Source organism: Polyodon spathula, chromosome 11, assembly GCF_017654505.1.
Source record: "Polyodon spathula isolate WHYD16114869_AA chromosome 11, ASM1765450v1, whole genome shotgun sequence".
Classification (NCBI taxonomy): Eukaryota; Metazoa; Chordata; class Actinopteri; order Acipenseriformes; family Polyodontidae; genus Polyodon; species Polyodon spathula.
The window spans coordinates 18,954,181-18,978,935 of record NC_054544.1 but is presented as its reverse complement, the minus strand read 5'-3'; the positions used below and the strand labels follow the sequence as shown (position 1 = coordinate 18,978,935).

The 24,755-nt window shown below is 37.0% G+C and overlaps 1 protein-coding gene across 1 annotated transcript; it reads right to left on the bottom strand.

Annotated features, from left to right (window-relative positions):
* Positions 1–520: 520 nt before the first annotated feature.
* zgc:162707 (UPF0524 protein C3orf70 homolog B) lies at positions 521–23,608 on the bottom strand. The gene is made up of 2 exons (XM_041264041.1): positions 22,341–23,608; positions 521–1,483 (listed from the first exon to the last, which is right to left on the bottom strand). Exons 1-2 carry the CDS (start codon positions 22,522–22,524, stop codon positions 882–884), a joined length of 786 nt encoding a protein of 261 aa, XP_041119975.1. The 5' UTR covers positions 22,525–23,608; the 3' UTR covers positions 521–881.
* Positions 23,609–24,755: the final 1,147 nt, after the last annotated feature.

Below are 24,755 nucleotides of genomic sequence, written 5' to 3'. Positions count from 1 at the left end.
GTACATTCTGAGAGGCTGTGCAACACATCAGAAACCTCCAATTACCATATGAGCTGCATGCATGATTTACAGCGAGTTCAACTAATGAAACTTCTCTTGCGTCATTAACATATTCTCCTGAGTTTTTATTTCACTTAAAGATTTAGTGCTTATAAAATGTGAGTGATAATGGCACTACAGTAGCAAAAGTCAGTTTAATCCCTTCTTACAGCTCCAACAACAATCCTGACCTGAACATCACCTGCCATTTAGACCTGCGTCAAGCAATTCTGCCAAATCGTACTGGGGGTTTTGTGACGTGGACTATTGTAGGGACTAATGGTTAAGAACACCAATCTCGTTTCACTTGAGCTGGTTAAAAGCCAGGTGTGAAAACTTAAGTTAGTGAATTAGCTTCTGCCCCACGGAGGTCAACTCAATTAAAAATGCTATCTCTCTTTAGAATACACATAACTTAAGAGTGACACTACATGACAGATTATTTATGCTTCTTTGTAACAGCAAAAATACAGAGGCAAGATTAAAACTTTCTGTGTTTTTATTTTTTATATATATACACTAGTAGGAAATACAAGACCATGCTAGAATCTGTGAACAAGAAACCATGCTTGGAATTGTGTCCACAAGAAACAGGAAGTAGCAAAGAGGCACGTGGTTATCCTCTCCATCAGCGAGTTTAAGCAACTGAAAAGAGTTTAAACAAGACAGCAACGTGAGCACATCAGAAACAATTGTGGTAGGTGAGTAATAATGCCGGACCTGAAGTTTCTGAAAATCCTTGAGGCTTTCAAGGGGCCACTAGAGCTCCTTTCTTGCTTGCAAAACTCCCTGTAGCAAAACTAGAAACTGTTTCCCCACCTGTTCCATGGGATGTGGGTCAGTTACACAGTGGTTTCTATATTTTCAATGATTTCCACAGTCGATTTGGAGGGAGAGAGCAGGGAGCACTCGTCCTGGTCCCATATACTGCCAGGGCTGGAGTCCTCATCCGAACTCAGATCGTCTTCATCCTCCGAGTTTTCATCGCAAGACTCCATGTAGTGGAGCCCCAGCGCATTAATCCCAGAATCCTCCGAGCTTGACGGAGAGGAACAGTGGTCCATTTTGGGCACGCTGACCTTTTCATTGGCCCCATTTCCTGACGCTGAACCTGGGACTGCCTGTTTGCAGTTTGCGGCCCATCTGACATCTTGGTTTTGGGGCTGCGGTGTGAGGGGTGGCGGTGGCGGGGGAGGTCTCTGCACGTAACACATCTTGCCGTTGATGCGCTTGACCTGGTAGTTATCAATGAAGAGGTCTGAGATCAGGCAGTACTTGGGCGACTCTGGGCAGGGTGGTGGCTGGAAGAAAGAGGCAGTCTTTAGAAAGCGTTCGGTCAGCGAGACAGCGATATCCATGGTGTCTGTGAGATCAGTAGGTGTAGCCGGGACTGAGGTGCTGGGCAGCTGCCCCACTGGTGTCATGGGTTGATACACGTATTTGCCTGTGAGAGATAGAGAGAAATATAGGGAATGAAACAGATATCAATTTCGATGGTGTGCATACCCCTGAAAAGCTTCCTGCATTCAATTAGTGCAGGCTATTGTGAAGTGTAACTAAGTTGAAGGAAGTTGAAGGGTGTTTGCCTAACACAGCATATCACACCAATGTGCACTCACAAATGATTAAGCTCATTGATCTATTAGAAGCTAGTGGGTAGGTGTGGTGTGTGCTTTTACATGTTTAGTTCCTCCACCATTATGAAGCCGTATACATTTTCAGATCATTCCATCAAGTTAATTCCAAGTTATATGGCTCACAAATTTTCATGAAAACAAACATTCAAACATCCGTATGAGAAATAAATCTGTGTGTTTCAGTATACAGTAGACTAGTGTAGTTTAAAATCCCCTCATAGTTTCCGTATGTTATTTATGAATTCAGCATCTGTTTTGTGGTCTCCACTTCTTTTAAAGCAATCACACAAATCACACCTCTCTTTTAAATCTTCTGAATATTTCTTTACTTGCTTTCCCACAAGTGCCTGCCTTTGAGCAATTCTGTAAAATCTTGGATTTACTGCAGCTACCCCATTTCACAAACAGTCATTAGGGCCAAGGGTTGCAGTCAATGCAACTGTAACTAGTTGCTTTGGTTACCATTGCCTATCACTGTGTTTCGACGGTCATGTTATATTTATAGATTTCACTAAAACTGTTTATCCAGAAATCGAATGGGGAGGCTTTCTTGGCAACATAAATGGGAACCAGTTTGCAGTGGTCTTTTACTTTTGCTTCAACTTTTTAAATATTAATTCAGGACTGCCTGGTGAACTTACAATGTGTTTTATTCACCATCAAGTATCAACACTAAGCCATGGCATTTGTCAGGGAGTGTCATCACACATCAGCATGCCTATGCTACCTTACCAGCCACTTGGAAAAGGAGGTGTCAGCGACTAGAATTTAAATTTTTAACTGTAAACATATAAAAGAAATGTGAGATGATCATAGTGAATAATACAGTAGTATATTTCAAATAGCCTATCAAATTAATCTTCAATTAGAATATTGAAATTCATATCCCAGTACTGTGTACTTTCTGAAGATGCATTTTGAACATTTTACTTGCTGTTAAAAAGTCATTAAATAAAACCTCGTCACAGACAGAAACGTAACAGTTATCAGATCAATGTGTCCTAAAAGAAACATATGTAACCTTTCCAGTGATTAATGCTGTCAGGGAACTCATATTTTCTCATTTTCCGCTGTGTGAACTCTGTTCTCAATGTGTGACAATTTTCTAACGTTGCCAATTAAACACATACAATTAGTTACTGTCACCTTATTTTTTTCCACTCTAATAGGCCTGAGGAACCTCCCCTTTGCAATGTCATTACTGAAGACAGTAAATGTTTAGCATGTTTACATGTTAACACAGTTGATGCTGCATGGATCAGTTTCAAGCCAAAAAGACATGAGTGGCAATAAGGGTGTAAAAAAGAATATAAATAAAAAGAGAGATAATCAACCTTCTGCCACCCTTAAGAAATAGTTCACTTGTCTTTACGAACCACAAAGCTGAGCCATTCTGCCAGCTCAAAATGAGTGATATGACATAGCTACACAACATATTAACTTATTGTGAATCACAAAAATGATCATCACATCCAGGAATGGCTATTAAATCTTTTTATTTATTTTTTTATTTACTTTCAAATAGTGTTCTATGCACAGGATGATCTATATATAAGATTAGATATACTGAGATTGTGACAAATCCTTAATTGTGATTGGTTGAAATTGAGGAACCAGCTTCCTGCAATCTCTCCTGCCAGTCTGTGTCGTGTTTGCATTTGTAGTTTTGCTTTTTCAAAATATGCGTTCCTCGTCTCCCACGTAAAAATGCAAAACTTAATTATAGGATCTGATTAAGAAAAAATTAATTTACTTATTCTGTAGTTTTTAGTCTGTGTTTTCTAGTCACAAACTTCTATTTTATTGGATTGTTCACAGTGCATTTTAAGGTATAGGTTAAGTCTATGTTCCCTATTCATGTGCCGGTACCTATTGTTAAAAATAATTATACTTCCTAATGGTGCTACCATAGATACGATTGGATCAAGAATATAAAATAACATTTATTAGCCTTAGATATTGCTAAAAATAATCTCTCTATAGATATTAAAGCAGGGGAGCTTGTATACATTTTCAGATCCACTGCCGCACCTACTACTGCTATTATCTCATAAACCTTTTCAACTGGCAACTTCTCTGTAAAACTCTATCTGCATCCTTCACTTTGACCTGTGAGTGGGACCCAAGATAGCGCCAAATTGGTGTCATGCGACTTTTCACTTTCCGTTTGATGAGAGAGGTTTTTTTTTTGGTTCTCTGTGTGAAGATCAGAAGCGATTAAGTTTCTTCTGAATAGAGACAATGTTTTCTCATATGGCACCTCTGTGACAGGCATCAGAGGTAGCCCATCCAATAGCTTTTTGACAACGTCACCAACAAGTCATACTTCACAAGAGTTGCACATAATGACATGTGTCACTCAAAAATGGTCAGAAGATTGCTCAAAAGTAGGGCCTGTCTAAGTGACCAACAATGCAACACCCACAGACTGTGTAATAGATTCCTTAGGTGTGGACAAAGCTTAAAGCAATATTTCCTGTTTTTCTCTTTCCCACGCAGATGTGGTTATTAGAGCTGTACAACAAAATTAAACTGTGTCTGGTCACTCTGGCCCTTCTTTTTAATTCCAAGTTGCACTCTAGTAATGTTTCAAGTTTGCCCTAAACTCCTCCCCTCCCTCATTTCCCCTAGTCCTCTATTTTTGGCAACAGCTGATACTCTTTGCCAGAACACCCCAGTTTATGCATGCATTTCTGGTATCAACTAGTTCAATCCTTGATGCACAGAAAGTCATCAGATGTGGATTTTCTAAGATTACGCTTAGCCAGGTTGCTGTTGCTTTAGTGTCTGACTCAATTGCCAGGGATTTCTCATAAATATTCACAGTGCAGTAATACAACGTTGCTGTTACAGTGATTGTGGAAAGAAACCGTTTTTTATCTTTGTACTGCCAGTTCTTGCATCTGTAATCTGCATAATTCACACAGAACAGTACTGATTCTGATGACGGCTGCTTCTGACAGGGGATGGGTGAGTATTTCCCCAGGTTTTTTTATTCATTTATTTGACTTTTCTTAAAGGTTTTATTTTTATCCCCAGCTGGGGATACAGTGGAGAGCTAAAATACCTGCAAGTTCCACCTGAAAGTATTGTCTATCTCTCGAGACCCGCTAGTCCAAGTGATGAAGCCTGCTAAGGACCTCAGTTATTGAGGGTATCATAAACTGCCTGTATGTCACACTTACACTTTTACAAAATTCTAGAGAACCAATTTTTAATCTTTTTTAGTTCTGGGGAGCATCAGAATCTGGGGGTATATAAAGGCACCTGTTTATCTGTCTCTGTGATAGCTCTAATGGTGGTGAATGTACACTGCTGTGCTTAGTCTTAGACATGTTGCGTTTTTCTACTCTGATGCATTATGAGCATCAACAGTTTACTCAAAGCCCCCACTAGTGTTTTCTACAATTATAACAAACTTGACTTGCATGAATAAGGAAAAGCATTGAGTGAAATAGCTTGCATCACTCGATTTTCAAGGTGTAGTATCTGAAGAATTATCAACAAGTACAGAGAAAGATCTGTAATTGACAAACCCAGGACTGGAAGACCCAAAAAGCTATCTAACAAGGTTGAGCAATACTTGAAGATAATATCCTTAAGGAATAGAAAGGAGACAAGCATTGAATTGACAACAGAACCTTCAGAAGGCACAGGTGTCATTGTCCATCAAATTCAACAGTATGAAGGTCACTCTTGAAATCAGGACTTAAAGGATGTGTTGTAGTAAGAATACATGTGTTAAGAAAGGGGAACTCAATGTTTTTATTTCTTTCTGCGAGTCAAGGTTGTTATAATAGTAAAAAACACTAGTGGAGACTTTGAGTAAACTGTTGATGGTCATAATGCATCTAAGACTTTTGCATAGCAGTGTATGTCACTGACATATTTACTTGTTTCATTCAAAGAGGCAAGATACTATACCCAGAGAGCTCTTCTTAATGAAGCCTGTAACTAGATGTGCTGTGCTGTGAGTGATCTTCCTTCATAACCTGGTTCATAACCCTGGATAGATTTACTGTAGTTAATATTATTTTCACTGGATTCATATTGGCCACTACATGATCATACAGAGGTAATTATTAAATATTACAGCTTTATTGTAATCTACAAGGGCACTTGTCATATACAAGCAGATGGGGTTGTGCACAAATGCTGTCTAATAAGCCCTTAATCCTCCAAAGCATGTTGACAATAACATTAAGCATACTGCTAATAAATAAACAACAAAGGTTTTATTATTGTTTCATTAACAACGATACAAATTTGATATATGGTGTAATATGTTTTAAATGGTGTTAAGTACATTTACAAAATGCTGACACCTCACGTGTATGTAGCAGATCATTTTCATCCCCTAGATGTATTGACAGTGGCACACCTCATTTATTGTCAGATACAATCCAGAACTTGATTACATTATCCTCTAAATCCTGCCTGCATGCATTCTACCTCTTTCCAGCAGTCTGACTGGAGCAGCTTTACAGTATGTGTGCTAGCTGACATGTCAAAAGAAACTGTGCACTGATGAATTTGTAATCCCAGAAATTCCTGAACTGTGCTTAAATCAATATTGCTCACTCTCTCTCCCTCTACACATAGTCAACACCAGCATCCTTCAAAACACACAAAGGGCTCATCAAGACAAGCCTGAAAAGAAAGTGTGACATTATGCCCCAACTTTTTTTTTTTGGACTGACAGGTTGTTATTCATGCACACAAAGCACTAAACTTGACTAAAGTGTTAGCACTGTACTGAGTTGTAACAGCGTACAGTATGTATTTTGAAAGCAAACTATTCACCATTGTGTTAGAAACTGTCGGCTCTTTGTTATAGCTGCTAGATCTCCCATTTTTGATTTGACCCTTGTTTGGATTGTGAATAGACACGTTCAGCAGTTTTTTCCCCTGTTCATCATTTAGCATAACTAACCCACCACATATTCAGAGTAGAGTGCTTCCTGTGTTGACTCACTGCAAATAACCATGAATCTCTTTCACCTCCAAAATCAGAAATACAATGTATTGCACATTATTGTTTTTAAACCTAATTGCTCACAATGGCACTTACTGTAGATTCAATTTAATTGACAGTACAGTGATTATCAAAGATCAGTGACAAGCTGGTAAACCTGCGTATTCACCACTATATTTTATTTTTCACAAAAACATTGAAACACATTTTTAACAGGAATTAAATGCTTTTATATTTAATAAGACATTTATAAGGTAGTTAAATCACATAAATAGGTGAACAGGCTACGGGTTTACATTGTTTGCTGTGTAAATGCAGTTAATAATTTTGGTTCATGTTATGCTTGATGGTTAGTGCAAATAGAAGATGTATCTATAAATATGTTAAACTGTGATAGTAATACTGAGAAATGATCGTGTGTATTTATTTTTTTAGCAGTCTGGTAATCGTGAGATTATAAACAACTTGGTTTGTACCACCCGCGTACTGTAGAGCAATTGTGAGGAGAGATAATGTTCCTGCCTGCGGGGCTCCTTGTTAGGAAGATTGTGCATTTGCCTGTGTACAGAAACCTTTTGTTTAATAGGATTTGTAAAAATGTTTTGTTTTGACTGTCTGAATCGTGTAAAGGCTGCTCATATTGCTACTCAAGCAATCATGTTTATTTATACTTTTTTTTGTTACATAAAGACAGCCCCTGTCTCCCTCATAACATCTACCATCAGCTCCAACTACCCTTTTAAACGGGCCTTGTTTAATTCTGAGAAAGCATACAGGCTGTACTTCATCCTTGTTTCCATTGTTATTGCTGAAATGTGTCCTCTATTGCACTGGTAAATCCAACATGTCAGGATTTACTAGATTTGGGAATTAAGGCACTAGGGCAACAGGTAGCCAGTCCAGATGGCAAGGAAATTGTTCCGGGTCTACTTGGCTGTTAACCTCTCACTCCCATAACCCTCCTGCAAGAGATGGGTGCACACTATAACCAGAAGCATAAGCCTTGCAGAAAGAGATGGGTGCTCACCACAACCAGAAGCATAAGCCTTGCAGAAAGAGATGGGTGCTCACCACAACCAGAAGCATAAACCTTGCAGAAAGAGATGGGTGCACACTACAACCAGAAGCATAAGCCTTGCAGAAAGAGATGGGTGCACACCACAACCAGAAGCATAAGCCTTGCAGAAAGAGATGGGTGCACACTGTAAGATAGTGAGAGCACAGCACCAACAGCTCTGTAACTGCAAGGAGGAGAGCAGAGCTCCCAGCTGAATTTTTAGAAGCAAAGAGTAGGGCAAATCCTAGTAGGTAATAAATAGAACTGTCGCTATGCACCCTCCCATACCTCCCGGCTAGACAGGAGTTCCTCTCAATTAGCAATGAAAAGCAGATTTCAAGTTCTGAACTGATGCACAAGATTAAATGACAAATAATACGTGATATCACCGTTTGGATATAAAGCACTCATCCCCTACTAATTACAGTTAAATAGTTAAAAAAGCAATCATTGAACATCAACTCCAAATCCTCGTCATCTGTCACTAGCTCATAAACAAAGGAAAATACAGACAATGTACATATTCTAGATTTGTAGGTGACGTATTTTATCATACACAATAATGGACAATTGACCCTAATTGTCTGAAAAGATGGTATCTCTTAAAACAACGTTGATTCACATCAGGTCAAAAACTGTTTCAAGAAACATTAAAAGCACAAGTCAAACCTATGGTAGGTGCAGATTATGAACGGTTACCTGATTTACTACATTCACTTAGTCTTATTTTAATTGCCATTCTGATGCAAAGGATGGCCACTCTGGGGTGAATTTTAACCAGAACACAGTTCAGAATAGATGCATGCCTTGTATTTTATGTGGGGAGTGTGAGAGTGACAGACAAGCTTCAAATGCTAAAGCATTTCAAAATACTACAGACATGAGACTTGGGGGCTCTAAAGAACTGTAGCACCCTCTCCCATAGATCCGATGGCATTCTGTTTATATCTTGTTAGTTTTTGAATAAATCGCCAATATCAAACTAATGGCAAGTGCAAGAATGTTTTTGTCATATCAAAATAATCATTAGTGGGGTATTGACAACAAACATCAGATTTCCATGCCATTTACTTGCACTTTTTTTAAAGATTCCAATGAGAGTTTTGATTTAATGTGTTTTGTTTTTGCTCCTCATCAGTTTGATAGAGGTAATCTGCTGTATCTTCATGCTTGAAACCACAATATAATCAACCACGCAGATGGGGCAACTCTTATCTGCAATCAATGGGGACTCCAGAGAGCACAGTAATCTGCATTTCAATGCCCTGGCCTGGGTTGCAATATATTGAGCACCTTGCATGCTGAGCCTTAGCTTTGTTGCAGATAAGGCACGTTAATCAGCGCGCATAAGAGCGCCGGCTTATCCCTGGAGTATCTGAAATCCAACTCCTGGGTGCTTTGTTAGGATAGTGAAGTCTAGAATCACTCACATCTAAGGATGGCTGGCTTTCCAATTCTGAAACAAGAATGACAGTATTCAGCTGTATTGTAACCCATGATAATACTGTAAGCCAAAATGACACTAGAATGCGGTCATTGTGTGTACAGAATATCGACGTACAAAAAACTAATTGTGCGGATGGCTGATTACCAATAGGATCTGTGCCCAAAATAACCTGTGGGTATAATGTGATGGGTATGGCCAAGATTTGTATCCTTTTTCCCCAGTTTAGAATGTCCATTTCTATTACCTCACTGCTGCAACTACTCACAACAGCTCAGGACACTTAGAAAATAACTGTTTTTTTATTCAGTTTTTTAAAAGGTCAATAAATCATGCCCCCAGGGAGTCATATTTCCAGGCTTAAATATGGCCAAACCGGGGGAAGTTAAGCAATCAGGAGTCACCGAATAACAAAAATGTGGCTAGCATCCTTAACTTAAGGTGGACTTCACTGTGCTCAATCATATTTAGTAATACTAAAAAAAAAAAAAAAAAAAAAAAAACATAGTTGTATATGAGTCTATTTTAATCATGTAAACAACGGTGGATCTAAATACCACCAGTCATAAAAATACTGTGAAATGAGGTCTGCAAAAGAGTTTATAATACACAGGGTGGTGTTATGGACACTGTAGTTGAAATAGAAACCAGTGTCTTTTTAAAATTATAAGCAAAACACTTATATTTGTGTTTTTAAATTCCTTGGGCGAAAGTTGCTAGTGACCTTGAGCTTGGCTTTATGGCGCTGCCATATTGTGGTCGTGCACTTTTTATTTTCCAGTTAATAGTCAATGGCCAGCTTTACTAAGCTCCAGTGTAAAATTCCAAAACTAGTTGGGGGAAAAAAAAAAAAAAACGGGAAAAAAAACCCTCAAACGAAAAATTTAAAATAGATTTTGTACTTCAAGTGGAGCCAACTTTGAACTGAACCAGAAGCTTAGCACTGTAAACCTAGTCCCAAACGCTTTTAGGTATTGACTTTTTGATACAAAGCTGTATTCTGATTCTATCTGTCAAGTTGTATTATTGGTATCATCCATTAAACACTGACCAATACATTTTCTGCATTGCGCATGTAGACACTCCCGCGTTTCACACAACACAGCATTATTTCTATTCAGCAAAAACTCAGGCATCCAGTTTGCAAAGAGTGACACAGTGGTGTTTTAAAATTCCATGTGCAGTCCTAGAATTCCACAGAACACAAGGCTGAAATCATTTGAAATCACAGAAGCAGAAAGCTCAAGTTCTGTAAAGCGGTATTGTGAAGATCATGTTATGGGTTAAGAGATTATCTATTGGCCAGAAGCCCTTGTGGTCAAGCAGGACAGTTATTGTTTTGTAACCAAGGTCAATCCCCACTGCCGTCGCTTGTCCTTCTCTCAGGTACCTATGTAATTACTTAAGACACTAGCACTGGCTCCCTGCCCGTTAATGTATTATTCAGCATATGGTATGGTGTGCCATGGTCTTGTCTTGTTTGCACCGTACAGCAGCTTGCAGTGGAAGAGTGTGATACACACTGCAAACCTAGGCTTTCTTTTGTATGCTGTTGTGTGCTCAGCAAATATGATTTCAGGTGGCTGCCATGACCCTTTCTTTAAGTGATTCCAGCTAACAAAATAATTCCATACTTTTGAAGGAAACCAATGTTTTAGCAAACATGTACTTTCATTTTAAAACATGATATCTGGTACTACACTAGGTAAAAATAAAATCGGTTTGCAGGCCTTGCTTTCACTGCTGAGGTGAATGGACCTAGGAAGTGAAACCATTAATAGATTTCCTGGTGGGCAAAGCAAGCAAACGTATTATTTATTTAAAACTTATGCTTTATAAAATGAAAATACATGTTTGCTAAAACATAGGATTTCTCAAAACTGCATGTGTGTTTCTTTTAAGTCAATTTAAATCACGATTTAAATCTCTTGCATGTGTTTGGACTGACACAGAAATCAAAGAAAGGTAAAGCAAAAGAATGGCTGGGATGAGTGAGGGGGATTTTTCTCTGGCGTACTCCATCGCTAAATTCTTGTAGTTCACATACTGTAGTTCACATTTAGAGGATGCCACAATGATGCATTTGCTTTATATATGTACATTTAAGATTGAGTAATTTAGTTTGGTATGTAACTATTCACATACCACCCTTTTCAACATCCTTAAATTTACAGTTTGGAGATCCTGTAAAGCTACGACTACGGTACTACAAAAAAAAATTCCATAATTTAAAAAAAAAGGAAAAAAATCTGATTTAAATGAAAAAAATTGCCAACCCTGCAGACCTATATATATAGTGAACGGAAGTGCACAACAGGTAAGATTTACTATTGTTAGCTGCAAGCACTTTTCGAAAATGCACATAATAATTATTACAGATGGATAATCAAAAACTGTGTTTCATGAAACTAAAACTCACTCGTTATTCTCTTATTAAAAAGACTGATATATATCTGTGGTGTTTAGAGTGTGAAAAGTACTCCAGTAAGGCAGGCCTGTGCTTTCTATAACTTATAATAAAATGATTTTTAAAACACGTTTTCTTCATATTTCTTTTCAATTGCACTGCAGTGGAATGGCCACTTACTGTCGGCGAGTTCTTGGTTTTATAATGTCAGTGTTCATACATGGCCTGTTTTGAGCTTGTCTTTTAAATAAGGAAATGCTACTGCGAACATGAGGCACTACATCTTTTAAAAGGGTGTTCTGAAACACAACAGTAAACTAAAACACACATCACAGTTCCATGAATTGGGCCCACTTAAGGGCTGCCACTGTCGACAGCTCAGAATGACCAGGATTGAGACATAATTGAAAAAAAGAAAACTATAGGAACATAATCTTTAATTTAACCAAAGAAACTAAAATATGATATTGCAAAAGTCTACCGGAAACCATAACAGTAGTACAGTAGCAGATCTGCTGAAGCAACATTGTTTCAGCAAACAATGCATTTCTTAAGTGGGAATCAAATTTGTACTTTGCCTAGACTCTACAGCTAGCTATTAATGATAGATTTAAACTTTCTAGAATAATATAGCATATAGTCATATAGCACCGTTGCAACTCAGGCTTTAAAGTTGAAATAGCAGCAGCAAAACCTGCCCGAGCAGGGTCTTGTGCAATATTGTCGTACACGATGGAATTCAATCCACAAAATGTTTGAACGCCTTCAAGAGCAGACATGGGCACTTGTAGCAGTGTTATCTGTCAGGTCTTACACGAAACTAACAAGAGGCCGAACACTGGACCTAACGGATAACAGATGGCAAGATATCGAAGAGCTGCTGCCAGTATTGCGCTCCTTGAAATGTGCCAACACTGCTCTGTGTGGTGCGTCAGAAGTGTCCATCCAACCTCTAGTCTCACGAGAGAAACGTTAACAGATTAATGTTTCTACATTTCTGATTTCTGGGGGAAAAAACGTTACGTGGGTAACGTTTTCACTTTCAACCACAGTGCTTCGCGGCAGCTTTTGTCGAAATTCTCTTTTTATATTTATTTTCTGTGAACATTAGTTTATGGATAATCTTGTTTGCTTTTAAACCAATAAAATTGTTACAAAATATTCACTATTATTTAGTCTATTCGTCTTAATTCGGTACGTGGTCTTGTAGTAGTGCTAAAATATACACTGCCTTTTCTTTATATATTTACTCGAAACCTCGCGCTTTTTAAACTAATTAAATTGTTACTAAAATACGACTATTCTATATTCTACGGGACGTTGAAATGTCGTTTCAACGTCGAATAGTGTTTTATTTTTAGCCATACTTTTATTTTCATCGGCAGACACGCTCTGGATCCAGATACAGTGCTGACATGTCAATCCCTAAAATTATATTAAGCAAGGTTTCAGGTAAGCTTCAGATACAGAAACGACACATACTCATCGCACCATTTTTGGTCCCTCGACACAAACATCTTAAGTTTACTGACGATGCAGTTAGAATTGTTGTAAGAAAGAAAATGGATGAACCGCTTTCAAATCTGCCGGATACGGATAGCACTGCTGACATCGCGTAAGGGAAACGCACATCTATGGAAGCAGCTGGTCCATCTGTTTATAATAATAAAAATAATAAAAAAATAAAATAAAAAAAAACTCGCGCTGACAAGCATACATTATGGCAACACTATGGTGAGGAATACTTCGTGGAAACCACCTCGTTGCAAACATAACTTGAAAAGTACGTTCTTGACGTGTGTATTGCGCCTTATCAAGACCCACTTGCATTGTGGGGAGTGAATGAAAACAGCTCCAGAAAACTAGCACGTTTAGCAAAGACCTATGTGTATCCCAGCTACATCTGTACCAGCAGGAGAGTTTTTTCAGCTGCCAGATTTATAGTAATCAGATTTGCGTAGTCGTCTTTCCCTCGAACACGTTGACATTTTTTTTAATAACGCGTACATGGACAATACAAAGTTTCTGAAAAAAGTTTTTTCCAAAAGCAGCACTATTTTTATTTATGTTTTTTTTTTTTTTTTTTTTTTTTTTTTTTTTAAATCTTCTGGAATCAACATGCGGAGGTTAGTGTCTGTTTAAGTTATGTAAGTAGTCTATATTTTATAGCAGTTGTTAAACAAGATCAAAATGCAGTTTACAGTTTTAAATATATGTAGTTTTTTTTTTTTTTATTAAAGTAGTGTGAATTTTGATTTTCTACTTTTTATTTTCCTATTCCAATACCTTACTTACTGTATAACAGATTGATTGCTTCTAATAGACCTGTCATTCTAATTAGAGGTTGAACATAAAAAAAAAAAATTGTAGTAGAATACTTGAATATCTAATTATTCGAAATTCCCATCCCTAAAAGATGTAAACCATTATTCATCACAAAATGCTGTTTCTCCTTTAAACCCCTCTCTCTTCCTCGCCTTCAGTGCATCCATTGGGACTTAATTTCGCTCCTGCTCGCTAAACTTCTATTGCTCAGAATTCAGTGTACCAAAGTGCATGCAGCTAGGGAATTTTACAGGAACTGCACATTCCATTACATGCAAGCGCGGTACGCAGAATGCATATTCATGATCTTTACATGCAGACTTACACTTCGTACTGTAAATACACTTCATGAATTCCTCTGGGCATATCAGGCAGAGTACAGTACAGGCTAGGAAACTTCTGCCTTATCCTCATGCCATCTAATGAGAAAATCATACCATTAGGAAACTGCTGTATTCTCCAAATGGTTTCACTTTTTGTGATTATTTTAGGACCTGTTTTAATTAAAATTGAGCAGGTCTAAATACACTGTATGTTATAGGGTTACTTTATATTATCAATATCCTCATACTATTTCATTTATTTCCTGTTTAATATCCTGTTATATGTGTTCTCTCTCGTTCTCTTTTATTGTTTCTGCTTAGCTCATTATTTAATATGCTTACTAGCTCTTTTACTAACTATTCTGCCTAAACTTCTAAATGCTGTATTTCTGACCATTAGGGCGGGTTGCATCTGTGATCTCTGTTTCAGCCTCTGAAACTGTGATTATATAAAGATTGTATAGAGATTTTCAGTAGCTGACCACACTATCCCCTAACCTCTGTGTAAAAGAGCCACAAGCAGCTATGCAGCGTGTGACTTCCTCTCACCAGCAGGGGTCAGAAATCCTTACGCCGACTCGTCACTCACAGACACTGCAGACTGCTGCTCTGTTTGCTGGCTTGTGAGGCACATTTTCCTCTCTGAAGTTGCTGATCCCTGACACTGGCGCTCCTTGAACCTGGGTTAAGAGGCATAAGAGCTTGTGTCTGCTTGAGAACAAGCTTTGTTAAAATGGGGAATGCATATAACATTACTGAGCCTTCTGCTATGGTCCCCCTTTGTTTACTGTGTTAATGGGATGAAACTGATTGCAGGAAAGCCCTGGACCAGCTTAGTAGGTTTAACCCTTTCAGCTCTAGTCCAAGGATTGCATTTTAATTATGACGCTTTCAGACAGTACCCATTACAAAAACTACCATGGCTGTGTGCAATTATTCAGTGGTAACACGCATACAAAAACACCTTCAGTTATCTTCATCACAACTGTTGTTTGTTTTGTTGTTTGGTACTTTACAGAAAGACTACCCAGGATAACAAATATTTTCCACACCTTATATTGAAAAAAAAAAAATTTTTAAAAAGGGTTATTTATTAATCTAGTAGATTAGTTTACCTGGTTACTGTTTTTAAATTACATTTCCTATACTACTGGTTTTGAAAATAGTTATTTTTCCTAGACCTGTAAACAGGTCTGTAGCATTGAAATATTTGAGGACAAGCTCAGATAAAAGATTGATAGATAAGGTTAGACTATGTATTTCGGTTTATTTTAATGACTTAAACTGTGGTGGACCAACATTTGAAGGCAATTATCAAGTACATACATTTAGCAACTAGATTTTAGGTATACGGTCAGCACTCACATATCTGACCCTGTACAATTTTGACTTCAGTGACGGTTAAATGCATGGGATGCATATCTGATTATTTCAATTTGGCCTGTTCCAACCCTTTTTTCAGGGAACACAAAAAAGATACAATATAAAAAATACATATCTGAAAGGATTGTGTTTTAAAATAAGAAGACTTCCATTTAGATGTTCTGTATTGGTTTTGTTGGTACAGTACAGAAGTAGTATTTTAATTAAGAAAAATATGATTCTGAAAATATCACTTGCCAAAAGAGAGGACACATGTACTGTAATACAGTACATACTTTTAAATCTGATATGTATTGTAGCAGTATGTAAAATTCCCTGTTAACTACCCAACAGCAAAATGAAATTTAAATGTTACCCATGCACAGAACTCTGTGCTTTCATGCAATTTGATTGGCTCTTGTAAAGCTAATTGGGTAATATGCAAATTTCAACATTACAAGAGCCAATCAAATCACATGAAAAGACAAAGTGGGCTGAGCTCATTTGCATACAAACTCCAGATTTAGTTGGCCAGATAAATATTTAGCTAAATGTTAAATCTTGTTAAGAGATTTAGGATTTAGTTAAATATTGAGCTAAATGTTATAATCATTTTAGAGATTTAGGATTTAGTTAAATATTTAAGTTCACAAAACCCAGATTTAATTGCAAACAGCTAAATCCTGATTCTCAAAACACATATTTAATATATATATATATATATATATATATATATATATATATATATAGATATAGATATAGATATATATATAGATATAGATATTTATATAGATATATATATAGATATATAGATATATATTTAAAATAAAGATTTAGCAAAGTGCTAAATGTTTTAAAATTTATAAATTATATCTGAATGTACACATTTAAAAAAAAAAGATTTTCACAACATTTATAAATCAGGGAAAAATACAAGATTTAAGTTAAATCTGGAAAAAAAAACATGGCACCCCATACCATCTAGGTCAAAAATATGTTGTGCTGCTTTAGAGCATGCCAATATCATGGGATAGAAAAAAGGCAAGCACGACATATATCAAGGTTCAAAGGTAACATATTTGGTAGCATTTTGCTACCCAAAACTTTTAATTTGATACTAGTTTTTTTATGCAGTAGCATTTTTCCGATACCTTACACTGCAGACTGACTCTGAGTGAATAATTACCGGTATTAGTGTTTTTTTTTTTTTTTAAACACATTATTAGTATCTTTCATAAAGCGGGAAACCATTTATAATGGAGCTTCCCGATTGACTGAGGTTTGAGATATGAAGTTTATTTTATAGACCAAAAATCTAATTAAATAACTGTTAAAAACATTACGGTTTTATAAGATAACAGGAAATGACCTAACAGGTCATTAAGTTTATTCAATGTTTATAATTTAATCTAATTTAATCTGTCATGGAGATTAGTTTGTTATAATGTTAACCCTGGTTTCACCCACGCTAAAAATGAACACATAATAGGCAGACAATTATTACTTCACCAAAATTCTGACTATGAAAAAAAACAACACTGGAACAAATAGCTAGCTATAACGTTACCATGATCCAAGTAACGACTTCCTTGTCTTAGTACGAATAATAGACGTAATACAATCTTGAGGTGCGTTCGTTATCTGTCTTTTTTCTTTTTATATTAGATTATCACTACCTTGCATGCTTCTCCTGTTTAACTAGTGAAATGTGTGCTTTAACACAGGTGCTTGTCTAGTGGACTTTTATGTTGTCCCTTTGTTTGTCTGTCTGGTTGTCTTGTCCTGTGTATATGTTACATGCATTGTAAGAGTGCAACCACGCCACCTAGAATGGGGAAAGGAGCAGGGATAGACCCTGTTGGTCAGTCTGAGTGAAGTGCGCGGGAGCAGTGGAAGGGGTATAATATAAGTACCGCCTGCGTGGAAATGTAAGGAAACACAGTTGAAGGTTCGAGTGGAGAACAAATGAATGCACAGAACTGGGTCAATTACAGTGCGATAGAGGGCCTGCGAGAGAGTGTGTGTGATCGACGCCTGGGAGTGGCGTAGAGTGACAGTCAGAGAAAGGGAAAGTGGGGAGGAGAGAATAACAAAAAGGGATAATTATTTTTTATTGTTTTTGTGGCGTAGTCTTGGCCCAAACAGGGACAATGTGATTTCAATTAATAAATTGATTATTAATTGTACCTGGCAATGTCTCCGTCTTCTGCTTCATATTCAAGGGCACGGGTCATTGCAATACATATATATACATAGTACCATTCAAAAGTTTGAGTACACTTGCTGGAAACTAGGTTTTTTTCATAATTGACAATGTTTTACGTCGTATAAGTTTCTGTAAATAGTTGAAAATGAAAACATGTTACAATAAAAACAAAACAAAACATAAGGAGTATCAAAGCAATGTTCAAGAAAATTGAAAATTGTCTCTAAATTTTGGATTCCTCAAAATAGCCTTATAAACACAAGGCATTCAGTTAAGAAGTTTCAGCAGGAAATCACCCGACATGTCTTCCCAGCTCTTCTGCAGCAATTCCCAGAGATGTAGGGCACTTGTGGGTAGCTTTTCTTTGACTCTTCTGTCCAGTTTGTCCCATAAAAGTTCTATGGGATTGAGGTCTGGAGACTGGGCAGGCCAGGTCATTAGATTGAGTTGTCCTTTACTTTCCTTCTTCGCCAGATAGTTCTTGCACAACTTTGAGGTATGTTTCAGGTCATTATCTTGCTGAAGAATGAAGGACTGCCCAACTAGTCATAATCCTGATGGAATGGCATGCCTCTGAAGTATGCTATGATAGCCATGCTGGCTGAGCTTGCCATGGACTTGGTAAAGATCACCAACACCCCGGTCACCAGCAAAGCAACCCCAGACCATGACACTGCCTCCTCCATGCTTGACAGTGGGAACCACACATGCAGAACTCATGCGCTCACCCACTCTGCGTCTTACAAATACTGAGCGACTGGACCAAAATATTTGAAATTTGAATTTCCATAAGACCGACTTCCACTTCTCAAACATCCAGTTTCTGTGTTTTTTGGCCCAGGCAAGTCTCGTCCTCTTATTCTGCACTCTTAATAATGGTTTCTTTGCAGCAATTCTTCCAGTTAGGCCAGCTTCACGCAATCTCCTCTGAACAGTTGATGTTGAAACATCTGTACTTCTAGTAGCATTTAGCTGAGCTTGTATTTCAGGGACAGTTAATCACCGGTTTCGCAGCCTTGTGATGCGAATGAACTTGTTCTCCGATTATGAGGTCACCCTTGGCCTGCCTAACCTTGTTCGGTCCTCATGAATGCCACTTTCTTCAAATTGATTGATGGTCTTGGCCACAGCAGTTACAGACCCTTGCAAAGTTCTTCCAATTTGCCTTAAAGATTGACCTTCATTTCTTAAAGTAATTACAGACTGTCTTTTTTCTTTGTTAACTGAGTGTATTTTGCCATTTTCTGCTCCCTTACATTCAGGAATGACAAACTTGTGCCTATGCTACCTATATTTATAGTAATCATGGACCCTCACCTGTTAACAATAATTGGTGACAAAAGGTTAATTAGTTAACATGCTAGTTAACTCAGAGACCATCTAACAAAGACACTTTTATACTTAGGCCAGTGTTCTAACACGGTGTTATACACACTTCAGACAGAAATAACCTTGCTTTGGGTGACCATTTCATTGAAATTGACAAGATTTACATTTTCATTTAAAAATTAAATTTCTGAATGCAGTTAATTTATGATTATCAGCTTATATAAGTACACATATCATATAATGAAATATTAAGTCTTTATAGACAAGTTTATACAGTTAAAAGCATAGATAATCATGAAAAACCTGGTTTCAAGCAGGTGTACTCAAACTTTTGACTGGTACTGTGTGTGTGTGTGTGTGTGTGTGTGTGTGTATATATATATATATATATATATATATATATATATATATATATATATATATATATATGCGCACACATACACATCTAACTAATGTCAGTGTTTAATAAAACAGAGGATTTATTTTTTAACCCTTGGTTGATATGTCTTATTGTGTTACTTATTATTACTTCTTAGTTCATTTCTTCTATATTGTACAGCATTTAAACATGCAGTGAAAAGGCAGGGTGCAAGCATACATATTTATGAACGAACCAGTTAGTATAACAGGTTGCGTGAATCTTTTTAAATGCAGCACTACAGTGGTGGAATTAGCTTTCATTTTCAAACCAGTTTTGTTTTTGTTTTTTTAAATCGCTGTCTTTATAGGTGTGTATGATTTGTTAGTTACAGAAATCTATGATTTTTATGATTAAAATATAGGCCTACTTTGTGATAGTTTGGGTTATTCAGTCTATTTAAAACAGTAAGTTTATATTTTTTTATTATTTTTATATATAATTATTAGTTGAATAAACCGCTTCTGAATGAGACCATTTTGCTCCCTATTTTCCAGCCAGGTAGAAAATCCTCACTACTTCTTTAAAAAGTTCACGTCCAGCCCTGATAGTGTATATTTTTTGTTGCAACTTTCTATTATGTGGAATGTAATAAATGAGAAGCAAAACTGAGGTTTCTTTTTCACCTTCATTTCACAATGCCATTTACACGTTTGTTTTATTTGAAGTGTTTGAAGTTTAAATTTCAGTTTTCGTTTGCTCGCTCAGTTACAAAAAGGCACAAGTAAACCTTGTGTTATTAGCTTATGAAAAAGTGTCTATGGCCACTGTTTATGTGAAGAAACAGCACTGGTAAGGAATGAAAATAAAATAAAATCAATTAAAATGCTGTGGCAACGTAATGTACTATTTATTATGGGAATAAACAAAACAATGTTTAACTTTGTTATTTGGCATAATTTGTTTTGTAGTTAATCAAAGTAAGCCCTACACAACATACTCTACTCCTGGGATATTTTTCTATTTTATGTACAGTAGAGCCCTGCTTTTGCATAAGTAATGTCCATCGCATAGATCTGAAGTGCTTTTGTGGTGCTTGTATGTGAATAGTGCTTAATGAACCAGATTTGCATTGTACAGTAGCTGTACAATATCACAGTCATTATCCATAGCCTTCACAAATCTGTGACTAAACAGATGAGGACACTGCAATCTATCCGCATCCAACAAACCCATACTGCAAAATATGAAACTCTTAGTAAGGCAGATACGGAGCAAACTGACATTTTAAATACAATAAACCGAAACTAACTAGTTGGAAGATCCTCCCTTAGCTGCAGTTATTAAAATGGAGGTCAACATCAATTTAATGGAAGTCTATTTGAAATATGATTGGCCAGTTGAAATCTTAGAGGGCAGGGTGTTGCCTGCTAAAATCCTGTGTGCTGTAGGCAGTCTCTTTTAAAACATCTGTGTCTAAAAGCATTGCATAATATGCAGGATACCTACATTTGCTGTGTTATATGGATATTAACCTCTAAGAGTCTTAACACTGTTCTGAACTACAAAATGCAGTTTTAAAGTCTCACCGAGGTATTAATAATTATTTAGATGATGGCAATAATGAACCAAACAAGTTTCTTTTTTTCTAACTTTAACTAAACGGCTGGGTTGCAGACCATTTCTGCTAAAATAACCATGTACTGTGTGCTATAACACTGCCAATAGGCTGTAGGGCCTCACATGATTGGACATGATAAATCAAAAGGGTGCTTTACATTTTTTCCATATCTAGTATAAACAATGTACAACTACAGCATTCTCTCTTATCTGCAGAACACTGAAAAACATGCACATGATTTAATTTGTGGTTTTTATCACATGATAGTACCCTCGCTAAATACAGTATTTTGTTTACAATACAGCCAAGTCATTACATAGGTTACATTTGGCCCATTGAAGAATCTACACTGTATTTTGAATACTAAACTTCAGTTTAAGTCACAGAGTTCCTTCCAAATAGCAACTGGGTGTTTCCCCTCAAGCCTACTAGGGTCGGAACACTGGCCTCTTTTCCTTTTCCCAAGGCCAATAAAATGTGATTTCTTTCTTCAGCCCTGATGTTCCTGCTAAATGTGAATAACAAACCTGGTTGTATTTATTGAACAGAAAACATTTTGTTAGGAAGCTACTGTGTGAATTTCAATGATACAATGTAGTTTACTATAGGCTACAACGCCATCAAGCAGAGTAGCAGAATGGATACGGTGAAACAAGTCAATATGGCAAATCGAAAAAGTGTTAAAACGCGCACATTACCGTTCTCCGTGTCAATTCCTGTCCTATTACCAGTGCTTTCTACTGCCAGTAAGAAGACTTAAAAATACTGCTGGCAGTAGTTTAACATCAGGGCTGAATAAAGATAGATGCATGTTTTATTGAGAAAGGGAAATGGAAAGTTATATTGTAGTAAGAATGTGTTTTGTGCCGCTGGCAGCAGCGAAATACACTGATTTAGTGCAAGTGAAAATGCAACCTCTTCTAGTAACATCTGCCTTGAGTTAAATATGTGTTTTAAAAAAAACAACAGCATATGCGACGCAGATGGGTTTGTATCGTATTTTTTCGTATAAATATTAAGAATGGATGTTCACAAATTATACGTTAAAAAAAAAATGTTTTTTTTTTTTTTTTTTTGCATAGAACAAAGAACAAATATGATCGTAACAAAAAATATACACGGCTTCGTACAAAACATAATTGGGCAGCGACTTTCCTGGAATAATTGCCTTACCGTATTTAATTAACCCGCTTTTCAAAACCATTTAAACCAAATAACATGTTATCAATATAAACTGAATAGAAAGAGGGCACTTACAGTGACACCAGCCGAGGTGACAGCACCAGTGCAGTTTAAAGCACTTCCCATGGCTATGTGTGGCACACATCGAGAGCCCGTCACAAGGCAGAAAGTCGGGTCTCCCCGCACAGCTCCTCGCGAGCGCCTGTGCCTCGTCCAACTTCTCACTTTTGGGCACTTTCTGGGCTCCCAAAGAAGCCATCGTATTGATTCCGGGACAAAACCAGAACGAATACTGCTTTCACCGCCTTACTGACCGTACATGTAAGAGATGAAGAAGGCGAATGCGATAACAGCTAAGAACAGCACTCAGAAACGTGTTTTTTCAGAAAGCCTGCTTCACGGCAAACGCAGGAAACAGTTAATTTAAAAATAAACAATAGGGAAAAACAATATGAGCTGTATAGTTTATCTTGTGTCAAGTTAAAGTAAAAAGTAAAATATCAATAAAAAAAATATATTCTTAGTTGGCTATACTCGTACAGTACTGATTTATCCGGAAAAATATACAATTAAGGTATAGAATAAGCCACGTTCCAACAATATGGTATAGGTCCTTTGTGCTGTTTTAAATCCAACTCATTGAACGGAAAAGTCCTCCGCACGTATGATTAAAAACGCAGACAACACAAAGCAGTGTTTTTGTCGTTTCCTCTCCAGACGCGCCCCTCTGAGATTTGGTACTTTCTTAAGACTCAGCACTAGGGAAGTCAGGGAGGGAGTCCGGTCACTTTCGTAGCTAAACTGAGAATCGCCCTCTTCCCGTTCCTTCTGATGTTATGATTTTGTAATCAGAATCAGACTTAAACCAGCTGAATGTCCGTCTTCTTTATGATTAAATTAGCAAAGCGTGTATAGCTAATATAACACTAATTCACGTTCTTCCTTATCTTATTACTTTATAATTAACAATCCCAGTGGATCCTGACTGAGAAACGAACAAAAAAACATCTCCACAGATTCAGTTAGGCACAGACTCCTGGATGCATTTTTACGATCAACTACTTAAACCTTTAGTAGAAATAACGCATTCATTCTTCTGCAAACAATATTGGTGCACTATTCTGAAATTGCCATCAAGTCTGTGATATGTTTGTGTAGTTAATAAAAACACATCTTCAAAAGCTGATGTTTAAATCAAGTTGGTGTTTTTTTGTTGTTGTTGCCAGTCTTTAAAAACAAATGCCTCTCACATTGCCGTCTGTCCTGCACTTTTACTAACTCCAGCCTTCAACTGTACTAGCTTCACAAAAAAGATACCATTTGGGAGGGTGGGGAAAATAAAATGACGTTGGGAGAGAGTCTTCCTCCCGTGCTGGAGCCAGCCAGCCAGCAGGCAGGCAAGCAGGCAGGCGCGTGAGCTCTGAAACCAGAATGAGGAAAGAGGAGGAGACAGGTTATACTCAAAAACGACAGCAGGTGGAGCTAAATAATAAGTATTTTTTGTTGCCCCAGTAAAGGCGTAAACTGGAGTGCAATCAGTGGGATGTAGGAACATGCAGTGCCTATTATTAAGAAAATATAAAATACCACACACTTTTGTTAAGAATGTTGTATTTTCAATAACACATATTTGACTACTAGTAAAATACACATTCATACACAATATTTAATTTAGTATATGAATGTGTGTTTTGTGATTACACTTGAATCTTATTCTACATAAAAAAAAATAAAAAAATGTATTATTCTGTGCCACTGTTTAAAACTGAATGCAGTGATTACCAAAGGCAAAAAGTTTGTATTTAAAAATAAATCCTATTATGAACCCACTACCTTCCACACTGCAGCCCAGCACACAAAACCACTTGGCTTCTTGAACCTAGAAATACACAGGAGAGAAGCTTATATTTCATGTACAGTACAAAAAAACTGGACAATGATATCTGAAGTATAATAGGATGCTATATATTTTCATTTTAACCTTACCCAGATTTCGGGTCCCTACTCTGAACATTTACACATATCTATATCAATATTCTCCCCCAGAGTTAAAAGGTGTTTTTTAAAGTTTGCTGTCTGATGACTAAACTGCCTTTCCTGTGTTTTACTGACTGGAGTTCTTTCCTTATTCATATATAAGCACTTCCTGGGTCATTTCATCTCAGCAACATCTTCGGGGTTAAAGCATGTTACTGGCTGAAAGCATGTCAGTCAACTGATGAAGCAGATGATTGGTTAATGACAGAAAACATACGTTGACTATAGTAGTATTATGTATAGTAGTTTCTTTTACAAAGCTGATAGGATAGAATTTCAAAGGTACAGTACCCTTATAAAAGTATAATAGTAAAAGTATGGCAAAGTATTAAGCCTTATTGACACTACAGCAAGTAGAAATGATTGCATTCACATTAATTTCTGGTTAGCTATGGAGAATATATTCTCTGATTCAGCCCATATAAAGCCTGTCCATTCCTTCTTTTTTCATTA

Excerpts from the sequence above, each read along its gene's own strand:
- zgc:162707 (XM_041264041.1), bottom strand. The coding sequence starts at position 22,524 with ATGGCTTCTTTGGGAGCCCAGAAAGTGCCCAAAAGTGAGAAGTTGGAC. Across the intron at positions 1,484-22,340 it reads TCACCTCGGCTGGTGTCACT|GCAAATACGTGTATCAACCC; the intron begins GTAAGTGCCCTC and ends TATCTCTCACAG.